Source organism: Papio anubis, chromosome 13 (assembly GCF_008728515.1).
Source record: "Papio anubis isolate 15944 chromosome 13, Panubis1.0, whole genome shotgun sequence".
Classification (NCBI taxonomy): domain Eukaryota; kingdom Metazoa; phylum Chordata; class Mammalia; order Primates; family Cercopithecidae; genus Papio; species Papio anubis.
In genome coordinates this window covers 21,267,803-21,285,315 of record NC_044988.1, presented here as the reverse complement: position 1 = coordinate 21,285,315, position 17,513 = coordinate 21,267,803, and the positions used below count along the sequence as shown (strand labels likewise).

The window sequence follows — 17,513 nt, the reverse complement described above, 5'->3', positions numbered from 1 at the left end:
ATTTTTGAGTTTTTAATTTTTAATATTTTTGTAAGTACATAGTATGTGTATATATTTAGGGGGTACATGAGGTGCTTTGATACAGGCATGAAATGTGTAATGATCACATCACAGAGAATGGGATATCCGTGACACAAGCATTTATCCTTTAAGTTACAAACAATCCAATCACTCTTTTAGTTATGTTTAGATGTACAATTAAGTTATTATTGACTATAGCCACCCTGTTGTGCCATCATTTAGTAGGTCTTATTCATTTTTTCTAACTATTATTTTTGACCACCCCAACCATTCCTACCTACCCCCAGCACTTGCCATCACCACCCTTCCCAGCCTCCATAACCATTCTTCTACTTTGTATATCCATACGTTCACTGGTTTTAATTTTTAGATGCCACAAATCAGTGATGATATGTGATGCTGCTTTCTTGTTTTATTTGTATCATTAAAGTTTAACCAACTAGAGTTTATTTTGTTGTCCAGTATGAGGATCTGAATTGAGTTTTTATAGGGATCCTATTTGCCCAATGTCATTTGTTAAGTAATCTATCTCCTCCAAAAGCAGTTTGTTTTGTATTCTTTTAAGTTGTTGCATGTATGAAGATCTCCTTTAGTATTTTCTGTTCTATCATTCTACCAAATCTTTAAACATTACAGAATCACTTCATATCTCAAACATTTTCTTAAACATTCTTGTTCGTTCATTTTCCCAGATAAAATTTAGAACTAGTCTTTTGTGTTCCAAAAACAATCCCAGTGGCAATTTATAACAATTGTGTAAATCTTGGCTTCTTTACAAGTATTCCCAATCAAGAAAATCATTATACATTGTTTAGATCTTCTTTTTATTGGCATATTAATGTATCAGACTTGTCCTTAATTTCATAGGTTTTCAGATGTATTTTTTGGAATAGCAAATATTTGTTTGTTTTGCTATTGCTATTATTTCTTTAACTGATTTTTACTTATCTGTAACAGAGCCATTATTTTTGTATGTTTTTCTTGTCTCTAGGTCCTTTAACTCACATTATATTATAACTCACATTATATCTTGTTTGTTTTTTTCAGAATATATTCATAGCATCTGATGATAGTAATACTTGTCTGTGTTTTAAGAATTTTTCATATTTGTTCTTACTGGATAGTGGTACAGATTAGTCATTATAAGTTGAGATTTTGGAGTCAAGCTAACTTCAGTTCCAATCCTGCCTCTACTATTATTTCCTGGATAGACTTGAGCAAGTGGAAGTTGTATTTCTTAACCTTGTTTAGTTGTAGTTTTTTCATCTGAAATCTGGGTCAATAACTCAGAATCACAGGATTGTTGCTGGTAAAAAATGAACTTAGGTATATGGAAAGTACTAAAAATGAGGAAGCTGATATCATCACAATATTACTTCGATTACATTAACCCTTCAAAAAATGGTAAATATTATGAGATAGTAAGCGTTCACATTTAGATCCTGATTTTCTATTGATTTCTTTTTTTTTTTTCACCTTCTGTTTCACTTTTTGTCAATGTTTGTGTTTCTTTTAGATGTTCTTCATAATGCCTATGCAGCATTTTTGGTTTTATATTATCATTAGGAATGAGATTTGGGTGTTTCCGTATCTGTTGAGATGAATATATAGTTTCTCATACTAGATTTGTTGATATGATTTATTAGAATAATACATTGTTAATATTCCCTGCTTATATTTATGAATCAGATTTAGTTATTTAATATGCTATTGGTTTAATTTTAGCATATTTTATGTCTGAGTTTATTTTTCTGAGATTTTCTTTTACTACATAATGTATGTGTATATATGTGTGTTCTATGTTATTATTACGGCAGCTAGCTAACATTAGTTGTGTACCTACAGCAGATAAATAGCATTTTCTAAAGTATATTTTTGGTATATTTCATGTAATTCTTATCTATAAGGTAACACGGGTAGTAAACGGAGAGTCAAGCTTTTAACTCACGTTTTTTTAAACCCATGTTGGTTTGACCTTGAAACTGGCCTCTGTCTCTGCAAGTTTTTGGTATCAGATGATGTTAAATTCACAAAATAAATTATGGAATTTTGCAATTTGTATTTTCTCTCCAGAGACCCTTGGGATCAGAGTTCTTGCATGTTTGAAGGAAACCATCTGGCCTCAAAGCCATTTTTAGAAGTAACCCCAGTATTTTCTAATACTATAAACATCTCTTGTATTGGTTTTTATGACTGCCTTAATATTTAGAATTTATTAGTGTTTTCTTCTTAATATTCTCGATTAGTTTTTTTGTTACTGTTTTTCAAAGGTCCAGTTTTGAGATTTCTTTATCAGTAATTTTTTTTCCATTTTTCTTTCTTTCTTTTTACACTTTCTTTCCTGTTTTCCTCTTCATTCTTTTATGAATCTTATTGGCTGAATCATTGTTCATTTATTTTTCCTTTTATATTAATAAAACTTTTTAAAGAAGTGAATTTATCTCTGAACACACTTTTGAGAGACTGTCATATTCTAATGATATTTTCACTTCCTGTTTGATAGAATGACAATTGAGTAAAGTACTGTTAAGTGTTAAACAAACTTTATCACTATTGAGATTTGACCCTTTTTTCACTACATTGTAGTCAGATAATAGGGTTAGATGATAACAACACTAGTGTTTTGTGAGGTATTGTTTTCGCTTAGGGCAATTGGTGAAATTTCCTTTTGACCTAATGTAACTTCAACTTTTCATTACAAGCTCTTAAGTTGATCTGTGAAGTCTTAAAAAAAAAAATGACTCTTGGCCGGGTGTGGTGGCTCACACCTGTAATCCCAGCACTTTGGGAGGCCGAGTCGGGCGGATCACGGGGTCAGGAGATCAAGACCATCCTGGCTAACAGTGAAACCCTGTCTCTACTAAAAATACAAAACAACTAGCCGGGCATGGTGGCGAGCGCCTGTAGTCCCAGATCCTCGGGAGGTTGAGGCAGGAGAATGGCGTGAACCCAGGAGGTGGAGCTTGCAGTGAGCCGAGATTGGGCCAGTGCACTCCAGCCTGGGCGACAGAGGGAAACTCCGTCTCAAAAAAAAGAAAGACTCTTTATAGGACATATATTTCAATATTATTAAATTTTAACTATAATGTAAACAAATCCTGTATGTTTTTTCTCCTGACATAAATGGATTACATTTATCTGAACATTACTGTGCTTCCATCAGTTACTTATTTTTTCTTTTTTCTTTTTTTTTTTATATTGAAACAAAGTTTCGCTCTTGTTGCCTAGGCTGGAGTGTGGTGGTGTGATCTCGGCTTACTACAACCTCCAACCTTCACCTCCCAGGTTTAAGCTTTTCTCCTGCATCGCCTCCTGAGTCGCTGGGATTACAGGCGCCCGCCACTATGCCTGGCTATTTATATTATTATTAGTAGTAGTAGTAGTAGAGATAGGGTTTCATCATGTTGGCCAGGCTGTTTTCAAACTCCTGACCTCAAGTGACCCGCCCACTACAACGGCCTCTCAAAGTGCTGGGATTACAGGCATGAGCCACTGCGCCCCGCCTACTTCTTTTTTCTTAAAGTCTTTGATTCATCCATTTTGATGTGCAGATATCATGCTGTTACATCTTTAGTTTACTTTATCTTTCAAGTAAATTCAACTTTTTGTCCTTTTAAGTGTTTTTTATCTAAAATGTTATATTGTTTGCAATGAATTCTCCCATTCGTGAATCTTTGTATATGTTTTGTGCAGGGGAAAAAATCTATGTCTATTGTTTAATTTTTAGTTTTCATATTTTATACATAGTTGTAAATAAAGCCGTATTTTGAAAACAATGTGTTTTGTAATAGAAGAGGTATCACCTTTGACTCCTTGCTATATAAACATGGCTTACATTTACCACCCTCATCTACTTATTTCCCTGTCTTTAATACCATAATTTGGATTTCTGCCACAGACCATTTTTGTTAATTTTTCTTAGTATTTTTTATTCCCAGAAGAATTCTTTTAAAACAATTATTAAGTCTCAATTCTGTTCATTTTATTTTGGAGTCATCATTAGGTCTTTTCTAATAACAACTACATATTCTACAGTTTTAAATTTTGAGTTATTCATAAATCGAAATAAATCTTTAAATTATTTACTTATTTTATTTTGATCTTCAGTGTCTGTATTTGTCGACGGGCAACTTAGTTTTCTCAATCCTGCGAATATGTCTTCTGTATTCACTCATGAAGGATGACAAGGCTAGTGTAAAATTCTTGGGTTTATTTCTTTTAAATCATTTTAACTGTTCTATTATTATCTTCTAAAATTAGCTTTGCAGAGAAATCTTAAACTAGAAGTCCTGTTTTGCTTAGTTTTAGGATTTTTTTTTTTCATTTGTATTGTAATGAAAACGTATATATTTTAGGACTAGTCTAGGGGATGCAGCTCTTTTCATTAATATGTCTTGGAAAACATTAAGTATTTTTAGCCCACCTTGAACATTTTTAATCAAATGTGACTTTGATTAGTGGCGAAGATCACCACAGAGCTTCAGAGCCTGCGTCCTGAAGTGTATGAGAAACCTTCCTTCAAATTCCTGTTCTGCTTCTTACTAGTTACATGGCTTTGAGAAAGAAAGTTAACCTTTCTAGGCCTTAGTTTCCTTATCTGTAAAAGGGGAATAATAATGCTGTTTATCTCATGGGGTTGTGTGTTCATTAAGTGAACTTATATACCTAAAGCACCCAGTAGAGCATCTGGTAAATAGGAAAGACTCAGTAATTGTTAGTCCTGAGAGCAAGGTAAAGCTAATATTCTGAAGCCAGATTTGTTTCCTGTCCTCCAAATCCATCATCTTGCCTTCTTTGTCATCTTTTTCCTTAAAAATATGCAAGAAGTGGCCGGGTGCAGTGGCTCATGCCTATAATCCCAGCACTTTGGAAGACCGAGGCAGGCGGATCACGAGGTCAGGAGATCGCGGTCATCCCAGCCAACATAGTGAAACCCCGTCTCTACTAAAATACAAAAAATTAGCCGGGCATGGTGGCGTGGGCCTGTAGACTCAGCTACTTGGGAGGCTGAGGCAGGGGAATCGCTTGAACCGGGGAGGTGGAGGTTGCAGTGAGCCGAGATTCGTGCCACTGCACTCCATCCTGGTGGCAGAGCAAGACTCCATCTCAAAAAAAAAAAAGGCAAGAAGTCCTCAGATTTGTATTCCACATCATTAACTCAGCTTTCCATGATATCAATTCCACCTATCCATGTCAATTTACTCTTTCCTATGCATCCTTTGCTTTTGCTAATACCACTTCATACTCCTCATAATCTTCCTTTCTCTCACTCAGTTTGCTTTATTACTTGGTTGATTCTTTTTCCCTGCACTGTGTTTTCCATCAGCTCCATATTATTGTTATTCTTCCAGTCTGGACTCTTCTCTTTTTTCTCACCACTTCGTTTTCCTTTCCCTGTACTCTTCTCTTGCATTTCTTTTTCCTTCTTTTCTTTTTCCTTTCTTTGTTTCCATTCTTTCCTTTTAAAAAAAAATATTCATTCTCAATTAAAAAAAAAAAACTGCTACAGAAAGGCTGTGGCTCTGTCCTTGCTCTGCTTAGCCTCCAAGCACAGACCTACTCAAATCTGCCACTGAAGGATGGGATGAGGAGCAAATCTTCCTGTCCAATTCTGAGATTCTAGCAGAGATCCCTCTGAAGTGAGAGGATCATTTCCTACCCCTTCTGACAAAACTAGAGGCTGAACGGCCAGTCCCTACAAGCACCATTAACCTGACTCTTTCCATCATGCCCCCCTCTAGTCGGAGACAGTGCAGGTGGCGGGGGTCAGAGCTGAGGCTCTGAAATCAGGCTGCCTGGGCCAGTCTCAACTGTGGCTAATTGTATGACTTTGAGGAAGATCATTAAACTTCCTCTGCTTTGATGTTTTTATTTTGTAAGTGAAAGTAATAACAGTATTTGTCTCACAGGACTGTCACGAAGAATAGATGAAATAATGGATGTAGAATTCTTTTGATAGTGTGTGTGCCTGGCCCACAGTAAGCCTTCAATACATGCCGTCTACTACGCCGTACTTTGGGAGATACATCTTTTAGGAAATGTCTTCAGTAGTAAGAAAGAGGGTTGAAAAAGAAAAAGTCCACGAGTTAGCAGTCAAGATGTTGACTCAAGGCTACCAAGCTCAAACTACCAAGGCCAAGGAAGCTGAAGGCTACCAAGGCCAAGGTCTATGTGGGGTTTTTTGTTATTCTTTTCTGAACGGTTGCTGCAGCTCCAATCATCATATCCACATTCCAAATAAAAGGAGAAAGGAAAAAATGATGCAGGACCAGCAATCCTTAGAGCAGGAAAGCAAAGCTTTGTCAGAAATGCCCAGTAGACTTTTGCTTTATTAGTCAGAACTCTGTCTCCTGGGTACCCTTCACTGTCAGGGATTCTGGAAAGATACCATTTTGGCATCCCAAGATGTATAATAGAGGGAGACAATGAAAAAGAAAGTTAAAAATTATTTTCCTCATAGTCACATCAGCTCATAAGATTTTTTGAAATACTTCCAAAATTTCTGAAATAGATTTGTTAGTCTTTGTTGATCTTTTCCTGTGCGTGTGTGTGTGTGTGTGTGTGTGTGTGTGTGTGTGGTGTGTATTTTTTAAAATATTTTTTGTTCCTATCAATGATGTCTAATAATTAGAAAGACTGCTAGGAATTGATACACTAAACTGGGAGTTTCTAAGATAGGCATAATAATTCAGCAATTAAAAAATGAAATAGGCTGGGTGCAGTGGCTCACACCTATAATCCCAGCACTTTGGGAGGCTGAGGCAGGCAGATCACCTGACATCGGGAGTTTGAGACCAGCTTGACCAATGTGGAGAAACCCCGTCTCTACTAAAAATACAAAATTAGCCAGGCATGGTGGCACATGCCTGTAATCCCAGCTACTCAGGAGGCTGAGGCAGGAGAATTGCTTAAAACCAGAAGGCAGAGGTTGCGGTGAGCTGAGATCATGCCATTGTACTCCAGTCTAGGCAACAAGAGCAAAACTCCATCTCAAAACAAACAAACAAAAAAAGAAATCATGTGTTTTATAGCAATATGGATGGACTAGAGACTGTTATCTTAAGTGAAACAAGTCAGACACAGAGAGACAAAATACTGCATGTTCTCACTTAAAAGTGAGAGCTAAATAATGTATGCATATGGATGTTGAGTGTGGGATGATGGACAATGGAGAATGAGAAGTGGGAGGCGGTGGGAGGGGGTTAGATGATGAGAGATTACCTAAGGGATACAGCATACGTTGTTTGGGTGATCCATTCCCTAAAAGCCTTGATTTCATGACTATGCAATATATGCATGTAACAAAATTACACTTGTACCCCGTAAGTTTATACAAATTTTTTAAAAATAGGCATAATAACATTTACTTCAAATTCTAGAGGCCAAAATTCTTATTTTCATTAAAGTTGACAGTGAAAGCTGATCATTGAAAAGCCTCATTTTAAAATATACTTCAATAAACATCAAGAGAAGCATCATTTTAGTTCTTTTACTTAACAGGAAAAAATGGGATAAAAAGGCTATAAAGTAATTTAGAATCATAATAATAATGGCAATGCAACCAATGATTTCTGTTGCCTCTCCAAGGGTTTAACTACTGGCTTTTGAGGTGAAAACTCTGCAAATCTCTGAACTATGTAGAACAGTATCAAAAGCACTTCAGTCTGGCAATTTGGCTAGGCAAATAAGTATACTTGTCCTCATTCTAACATTTGATATTCTGAAACACTCTCATATCAAACCAAAGAACATCTCACAATCCTCCACAATTACATCAATGGCTAACTATTAAGAGGGAAGATTTCCCACACATAGAGTGGATTTATTAACAGTCCTAGTGGATCCAAAAAGTGCCACCTACACTATTAGGCTTGTGAAAACCAGATCTTTTTGACAGATCTTAGTAGCATTGTTGTTTCACTAAGCAGAAATATACTAAGGTGTTTAAAATGCTGTTTTGTTCATCTGTTAGTGAAAGTAAAAAACATATTACTAAAGTTTAGGAACATTGCAGAAAACTTAGCCTAATTATATACAGATTCATCAAATGCTGGTGTAAATTCAGCGAAAGTAGTCCTTCTGAGTTATAATGGTACAGTAGGTTCTTAATCTCAGTAAATCATCATGGCGCTTGTCTTTGGTAGCCTGTCATATGCCAAGCTCTTTATTTCCATTACCTCAAATTCTTGCAACTATCTTGTGGAATCAGCGCTGTTTTCTCCACGTTGCGGCTGAGGAAACAGAGACCTCGAGAGGTTCAGTAAATTGTCCGGTGTTACAGAACTATCAGGTAGGAGGTCATGATTCACCCCTAGAAGAAATAGAAATGAGGGGGGTAACCATGTCTTCCTGCAGGACTTAGTCTGTGAGCCTAGAACTGCATAATTTATTCATGCTAAGTGCTGGGACAGCCCACAGAATGAGCAGAAAAGGGAAAGTGAGCAAGAGTTTCTCACAGGTTGAGGGGGATACGTTTAGGAACACTGACACTGTCACGTGTTGCCTACTCTGAACAGTTTTCAAGCTTGGGGTAAAAATGAAGGGCAGAACTAGATTCTGGGTTATGGGTTTGAATAAAAAGAGGCCTTAAGGATTATATTCAGGGCACAATTGTTGGAGGGAGTTAAGTCTAAAGGGAGACCTGGTGGAAAGCTTCATATTTGCGATTTGATTTCAATGCTTGTGATCTCAAATGACTGACCCTTCCTCAAGTTCTATTTTCTAAGAGCTTATGTAGCAAAGTATTTCAAGGAAATGATTATTGAGCTTGCAAACAACATATTATATTTTCATAGGGCCTGCATAAAAACGTAATTTTTGTCTTTTAGATGCAATAAGTATTTCCAGTGATAAGCCAGGATTTCTAAGGAAAAGAAGATACTTCAGCTTCAATGACAAAATTTTTCTTTATAAATTAGGGGCTATCTTTTCTTAAGTGTGTTTAGAATCCAAATTTACCTTTGGTTTAGAGTAAATCCAGGGGATTTGAATATTTTCACAATAAAACTTCACGTGGTCCTGAACCAATTTTTTATTTTCTTTCATTTTTTCCACTTTGGTTCAGGTGTGGAGGAATCATAAGTGGGTATTTGGATAATACCAATACAACTCACATTTCTAAGTCTTGAGGCATTATTAGCTGTATTTTCCAATACTACAAACCAATTTTAGGCCTGAAACTTTTGAATTATTGTAGACTACAAAGCAAAACAAATGCACCCCCAGTGGTGGATAATCCTGCTCGCAATGGGACTGACAATCTGATGATCCTTTCGGGCTCTTCATTACCTAACAAAAGAAGATTGTTTTTCTTTGTAGGAAGGTCGGTATTTTATTCTTGAATTACCACTTTCATACACTAGCTGCAATCAGAGTAATGTTTTTACCGATCTCAGCAGGCTTTAAATACATTCTGCCTCATCTTTGTGTCTCCAGCTCACAATGAATCTGTTCCCGTAACTGCCGATTTCTTTTAGCATCGGTACAGTGACATTAATTTTCTGACTGTTTCTATATCTATTTTACATATACAAAAGTGGTTTTATTTTGCATTGAAGGAGACTAGTTTCATCTTGGATTGGTTTTGAACATTTAGGAAGTTGGATATTTGTGATGCAATTTTCCCATTGATCTGGGCCTCATCATTTCATTAGACAGAATCACTCTTGTATTTTAGGATTGCTCTTTTAGGAAACAGGTTCATTATCTGGACTAGCTGTTGCTCCTCTTATTGATAAATTCTCTTTCTGTAATAAGATGTGTATCTGTTGTCTTTTTTATCAGCTGCCCCTAAATGACAATGAGGATGTATTTGGGTGGTGGGTTGAGCGGAAGGTTGGTTATCTTTTTCTCCTTAATAAGTGCAGGTGAGTCAGTCACCCAAGATTTCAAATTGGTCCTTGTTTTTAAAGACCACTAGGTACAGATGTATTTTTTTTTGAAACGGAGTCTCGCTCTGTCACCCAGGTTGGAGTGCAGTGGTCAGATCTCAGCTCATTGCAAGCTCCGCCTCCCGGGTTTATGCCATTCTCCTGCCTCAGCCTCCCGAGTAGCTGGGACTACAGGCGCCCGCCACCTCGCCCGGCTAGTTTTTTGTATTTTTTAGTAGAGACGGGGTTTCATCGTGTTAGCCAGGATGGTCTTGATCTCCTGACCTCGTGATCCGCCCGTCTTGGCTTAGCACTCACACATGAATTTCCCAGAATTATCTGGGAAAACCTTTTGGTGAAGCATTTTTTTTTCAATTGAAGTGCTGGCAGTTGCACTTAACCCAACAAGAAACACTACACAAAATGTCTCTCTTGGGAGATGTCCTGCTTCTTCTAAACCTTGTGTTGGGCCTGTGAAATACTCGGAACTGCTCAGAGTAGAAATGTAATGCAAACGCTGTGTAGTGATAGTGTCAATTATGCTGTTTTTGCAGCTGAAAACTAGAAGTGTTTAAGGTGAGGTTCAGCTGAGGTTCATTGAACAGAGAAGGGTCACATAGCCTGGCTGTGAACCACATCCAAGTGTGGCCATGGCAGGCAAGATGAGAAGTTCATAACAATAATGGTATGCAATAATATACTGATGTTATGACACACAGCATGCATGTAAACTATTATAAAAATCATGTGATTTTCCTGGTGTGTTATTTTTCTGTTTACCTTTGAAAGAATGGGTAAAAGTTAGGCCTTTGGAACCTGCAGAACAAGTTAAAACTCAGGAATCTTCTGAATGTTATGGTAAACAAAAATCAACAGAGTCGAGAAAGAGTGTGTGTACAAAGTGTGTGTAACCATGAGGACGCAACGTGCCATACTTGGCTTTTTGATCCAGTTGTCAAAGAACTTCCTGACAAATAGATGTGTGTGTGTATCCATTAGGAAATAGTGTTATATGGTGATTGATAGCATAAGTTATATAGCCAAGTCCAGCTGGCTTGAATTCTAGTTCTACTTACTACCTGTGTATTTGAGTTACTGTGTGTAACTCATAGCCTCAATTTTGTTGTCTGTGAAACAGGAATAAGAATGTTACCCACATCATATGATTTTCAATATCATGCAACAGTGATGTACATAAAACATACAGTGCCTGGCCATGGCCAAGTGCTCACTGAATGTTGGTTATTACTATGAGTTCAGCAAAGGATGCAAAACTAGAAATGATTACATATATAGAACTCCCCAGAAAGTCATGTTCATTTCATTGGTTTGAAAGGTCATAGATGGCTACCCGTATCTTGTAGGTGTTTATAAATGTTACTCTCTTCATGTATATTTTTGTTTAAGGGCATTTGTTAATAATTCCAGGAAGACATTTGAGGGGTGTGTAGCATAACTACATGTGATTTATTATAGGGCGGTGGTCACGAGACTCAGGATTGGGAGATGTTCTTTTCTCCAGGTGGGTTAGACTTTTGATCTCTCAATAGTTGCTTGCTTCAAATCTCTTGTTGCACAAGTCTGTCTATTCTTGGAGATCAGAGAGGTCTCGGTTTTCAGAGGCCATTGGAGTTTGGGTCCAAGATACTTGGCAGAGAGGAATAGGTATTAGGGAGTCCTAAATTATGGTTGTGGACTGTGGAGTTCCCTGCAGAGAGCACTCAGCCTTCTCTCTCTGCATTTACTTTATAAATGGTTTACGAGATCTCTCATAGTTTGACTTAGTCGTTACTTCTGCATCATCCCTGTGAGTATAAATACAAATGAAAAGTAAGATGTGAATCAGACGTATCCATAAACAAGAGTCGTCTCTGGATTCTAGCAATAAATAAACCATAATGTCCAGTAAAATTAACCTATGGCTGTTTCTTGAGCTAATTATCTTCCCACAGATAGAAACACTACTGATTCCAGGTCCACTGGTTTTTCAATTTGTCTTCCTTACTTTATTTTGGTGAAATTCAGGAAATTTTCAAATTAGATCATTTCTGAAGTTGTGCATTACCAAATATCAGAGTAAAACCATCCAAATACCTTCTCTTTCCATGTGTAGTTCCAATTTCCTGAAGCTAATTTCTTCCTTCTAATTACAAGCACTCCAAGAACTAGGTTTTGCTACTCAGCATGAGAACAAGTAACTCTTATTTCTTCAGTCTGAGTTTGAATGCAGGAGGCTTCCTGAATCTGCCAGAATACAGGTGCTTAAGGTATAAGATCAATATAAATGTTCCCTGTTCTATTACGAAAATTAAATGTTTAGTGCTAAGGTTAACTAGGGAAAACGTAGATCTCCCAATGATCAGAACTTCTTGCTTGATATATCTGAAGGAATCTTGCCCTGGTGACAGGTAACATGAGACACTGACTTCTTTTCTTATTTTCTCCTCCCTAAAGGGGGGTTAAGTTTAAGGAGTTAAAACGTGGAAGTTCTAACTAGGTGTCAAATGTTGCTTTAAAATTACTAGGTTGATGTAGGTATTTTCATCAAATCCAAGTGTACTCTTTGGTGTCTCACTGTTTACTCATGACAAAATGAAAACATATATGTTCATTTGGGAGGATTCTGCTTTACCATAAATAAGTGGCTAGAATGCCTTTCTGGACCAAGCTTTCTTGTCATTTTTACCCTTCACCCTAATAACTAGGACATACCATCTTAGCAGAGCTAGAACATCTTATGTTGAGACTGGCATTCAAAATTATCCCTTGACTTACTTTCTGATTTCCCTGACAGTAGTGCATTGAGTCTACTGAAGGATCATGTGAATGAATTTAGTGTTAGTCAGCAAAGGGTCAAATCATGCAATTTGTTTTAGAAGCAAAACGTCCTGCCCCATTGGATTCCACCAAACAGCCTCCCTCCCTTTCTTGAAAGTTTCTTGCTTTATCAGATTCTAAAATTGATTCCTAACAAGTGCTGTAACCTAAGAGAACAAGAATAATTCTGTTTTCATCGTTCTCATAGTTTTAAAGTGTATGTAGTTGGGATTTAATTTCCACAATAAAAGTTCCTTTGTTAATATCACTTTACCAAGTAGTCTAGATCCAGTCTTACCCGCTTGGGAAACTTTAAAAAATGGCAGGACTCAGTCTCCTTTTATTTTTAATCTGAGACCATAACAGAAAAAGGGTCAGAACTCAATAGTACTTTTCTTTCCCCATTTCTTTCATATTCAAGCCACCAAATAAGAGCTGTGGCTGCAAATTTTAGCAAAATGCTTTGCTATCTACCACTTCTTAATGGCTTATTATGCACCAGGCACAAGGTTAAGTACTTGGCATTATTTTAACTGATTCAATCAGTATAACGATATAAAGCAGATACTAGCATCCATGTTCTAAGTGGGGATACTAAGACTTTGAGAGGTTAATTTCACATAGATAGAAAATGAAGGAGTCAGAATCTGATCACTAGACCCCTTCTTACTAGAAGGCCACCGTGACCACCCGAAAAAGCATAGATGTGGTGCGTATGATGGGGGAAAAAATGTAGTATAAAGTGAAGAAACATACAGCCCCTATCATGAAAAATTAGGCACAATTAAGATACTAAGTTCTCCCTCTGCCTGAAAGACCCCAATATCCATACACCTATAAAAGAGAGTGCAGAAAGACTACCTCAAGGCCCATCACACCTCAAGGCAGGTAGTGAGAATTTTCTCCTCTTCCCTTAATCTTCTCTCCCATCCTTTGCAAATATTTCTGCTGAAGTGAAGGTGGCTGGTGAGAAATAAATAAAATGGCTGCACACGCTGCTTGAAAATTGTCATATTTCTTAGTTAAGGAAAAGATCAGCACACCTCAGAATTCAAGACTGAATCAAATAAGTATCCTGATTAGAATTGCATGCATGCCCTGAGTCAAATGCCTTCGAGTACATACATAGTCAATGAAAGGGAATAAAAGTCTGTGTGTATGTGCTTGGATTTGTTTTCTGTGTGATTACGATTAGCATTGCAGTTCTCCAATGAAAGTATCTCCTGCTCAGTAGTCTCTTTTGTGTTCTTCAGCGCTAGTAGCCATAAGAACTAGGTATCTAATAACACAGTATAACAACTACCCATTGCAAATTAAGAATGCCCTTATAACTGTCTGTGCCTTGGAGCCCAGCTTTGGGTTCTGTACCATATTCTCTTCCTTAAAAATGCTGACAATTGGGATGCTGTTTCGTTGAGATTTTTCCATATCCCACATATGTATGCATAGAAGGTTCAGCATTGCTGAGTTCTTTTGGTTAATTGCAACTCAGTTACCGAACTATTCAATGATTAAAGAAGAAACGTTCCAGAGGCCTTCTGTTTTGATTCTAGCTTACTGTAATCTTCTGATGATGATGCCAGCTTTTATACAAAGGACGACAGCACTATAGTGGGCAGCCATTTTGTTGAGGAAACTGGAAACGCTCACCCTTTTAAAAACCTAAGCTACCCTGACTACAGTCTTATTACTTCTTCAGTTTAAGGTTACATTTTCTGCCTCCCACAGACTAATGTCACTTCTCCATGTTGAGAACAAGAGCGACATTTGGCATTTGGTTATCCCAAACCCAAATCTCTGACCCTTTGTTTTTAGTACTTTGCCATTTTGATTTTGCTTTTTTAATTTGCTTGTGACTCTCTGCTTCCCCCATCTTTTTTTTTTTTTTGGTACAATGATTCTTACCTTGTCTTTCCCCAGTCCGTTTCTGACCTGGAGAGACGTACAGCATGTTATTGTCAGGACTTCCCGTGCGGGACATTTGAACGCTAATGACTGGAAAACCAATGCTGCTGGTTTTAAGGGTGAGAACTTCTTTCATATTCTGTCACAGGCAAAATATTTTTATTTTTCCCCCATTTTAAACGGAGAGCAGGAAATAGAACCCCTCAAACAAAACTTTAAATTTTGTGCTGACACACAAAGAGCTTGATCTTTTAGTAAATAAAAGGCAGGTTGATTTTTTTAAGTTAAAACTACACAGATAAGTGAGATTTCTTTGGCTTCCCACATCATAGGTCAATTTTTTTTAAAAGATCGACCAACTCCCATGTATAGTCGACCTATGGGACCCCTGATTAGTTTACTATTTGCTGTCATTGAGTATCTAAGTGATATTTATAATAATGTATTTTAAAATTCCTCACCTTCTATAGGACTACTTTCACTTCAATAGTAACTGATATATATTGTTCACTTTAGTGTAGCACTGTTAGTTGCTAAGGCCATGCATTCTACAAATTTTGCTTTTGTTTGTTTTAAATTTTCCACAAAGAAAAACAGGGAATAATTCTAAGAAATGTTACTTTATATAAACTAAAAATTCTGATGAAGCTTTATAATGTCCAGTCCTTATGCAATTGTGCACAGTATGTAACAAGTACTGAAGATTTTCCCATGGCTAATATGGATCATAGTTCCCAAAGTCTTATTAACAGTAGCTATTCTGTCTATTGTCATAGGTAATATATGTTATAATAACAATAAAATGGCCATATAAAACATATATCCTAAAGTTTAGTATATTTACTCAAGTTGTAAGTGACCTAAGTTATAATAAAGTTTTAATTCAGTAATCTAACTTATAACAAAGAATAATTTGTTTATATCTACAGACTTAAAACGTATTCCCAAATAATCTTAGTATCATCATATATCTGTATGGATGAAATACAGTGTTCCATAGCACAGGGCACATCTACTTAAAAATTGAGGTTCTGATGGTCAGACCATTGGTAACATGGTCCTGAGCAAGTCATTTAATTTTTAAGGGCCCTAATAATTTAAGCATTTTGGATGCAAACTAATATTATCTACATATCATATCTTACATATGATCTTAATATATCCTTATATATGACCAATATATGCAAATATTTCTACCAGAATGTATATTTTTAAAATTACTTGTAAATAATTTATTATAGACTCATGCTGAAACAAAACCTATAAATATCCTGGATTACCAATGCCACATTAAGAATTCTTTGATTAATATCTTCACAGAAGGCTTCACTCTATTTTTAGGAAAAGAATATGTCCCTGCTTTGGAGTATTATCAAATACCTTTCCATGCATGTAAACTATATAATGCAGCAGTTTTCAATGAACTTTTAATCTAGAATTGTAAATACCTGTTGGCATTGCATTCTCTGAAGCCCAAATCAGGAGATTTGATCCCAAAATTGTAATTGTATGGGCAACATCAAAATTATTAGAAATTTCAGTTGTTCCAGAAAGTCCAGGATGTAATTTGCCATATGTATGTTTCGTTTTGATTAGCTTCCACATGCTCCCAACTCCTACAATATAAATCCATGAGGCTGCAGGGGAGAGAAGGAGCTGACACATAACCTTGGCTGATTGAAAGCTGGAATGAACTTCTTAGTAGAGGGATCACAGACTAAGGACATTAACCTCCATGAAGTTGAGGAAACTTTAACCCAAATAAATGTCTTAGTTTTACTTATTATTCTTTGGCAATTTAAAAAGAGCAAATAGTTCTAACAAAAATGCAGCTCTTTTGAAAATCTCTGTTGGTTTAGGAGAGGGGGAAACGGAGGATTTAGACTAAATCACCAGACCCAAACCTGAATTTGAAGAGGGTTGTGCACTGCTTCTGGCAAGGAGGAAATGGTATTTTACTATTGCACGTGGCAATATTTAGTATAATATTTCACTCTTCTCTTAGATGGCTGCCAAGAGTAACAATTAAAGTTCACTTTTTCACAGATGAATTATTCTGAATGGGCTGGGCTCCCAGTGGGATTGTTTTGTAATTTTGTTGATGGCAAGTCCCATATTTCATCTAAACAGGATCATAATAAGATGACTTTAAAAAAAAAAGAGTTATTTTCTTCTCTACTCTAAACATTACCATCCCCTCCCTAGAGTCCCACAAATAAATGTGATTAAGGCAGAGGCTAGCAGGAGAAGCAACATGCTTTGGGGAAGTGGAGAATGCGGGGTACTAGGACTGCAGAAAGATGCTATGACTTTTTATGAAATAACATCTGAAAGAACAAAAAAGAGCTAAGGCTTAGAAAAGGTTCCTACACCAAGAGCTCAACAAGGGCTTGTATTTAAATTAGGTCGGCCGGCTTTCGCAGGTCTTGCTTAGCAGGAATCCATAGTCATCTATTTCTCCTTAGACTGGGAAAACGGAAATTGCCTGCCTACAGAAATGTATGGTCCTGGGTGCCCTTCTTTATCCCACCCAACTCTGTCCTAACACTGAGTGAAATATATGCATGAAATGAATCTGAAAACTCCTGTTCTTCCTTGGGCTTGCTTTTGTGTCCCAGTGTTGAGTAATTTATTAATAACTTGTTGGAAGAGTAGTTTAAAAAAAAAATAGAACAATTTCACAAATTGCTTAATTGCCAGTAATAGGGACATCAATGTCCCCCATCAGAATTTCTTTCTCATCAGGTAAGGCAGAAGCCACTTAGGGTAGCAAACAACTCAGTTTTGGAGTTCAGACATCACTAGACTTCATAGTCTTTGTTATCACTGATAACTTCAGTAAAGCCAACACCCCAAAGAACAGTCTCTACCAAAACCCTACCAAATCCATTTTATCCAACC

The 17,513-nt window shown here is 36.7% G+C and overlaps 1 protein-coding gene across 3 annotated transcripts in view; it reads left to right on the top strand.

Annotated features, from left to right (window-relative positions):
* PCSK5 (proprotein convertase subtilisin/kexin type 5) overlaps nt 1-17,513 on the top strand; it is a 464,397-nt gene that overhangs the window by 228,556 nt on the left and 218,328 nt on the right. For all 3 annotated transcript variants that reach the window (XM_031654136.1, XM_021927555.2, XM_031654135.1), the window contains exon 10: nt 14,628-14,731. In XM_031654136.1, coding sequence (XP_031509996.1) covers nt 14,628-14,731 — 104 coding nt within the window. The remainder of the gene's footprint in view (nt 1-14,627; nt 14,732-17,513) is intronic.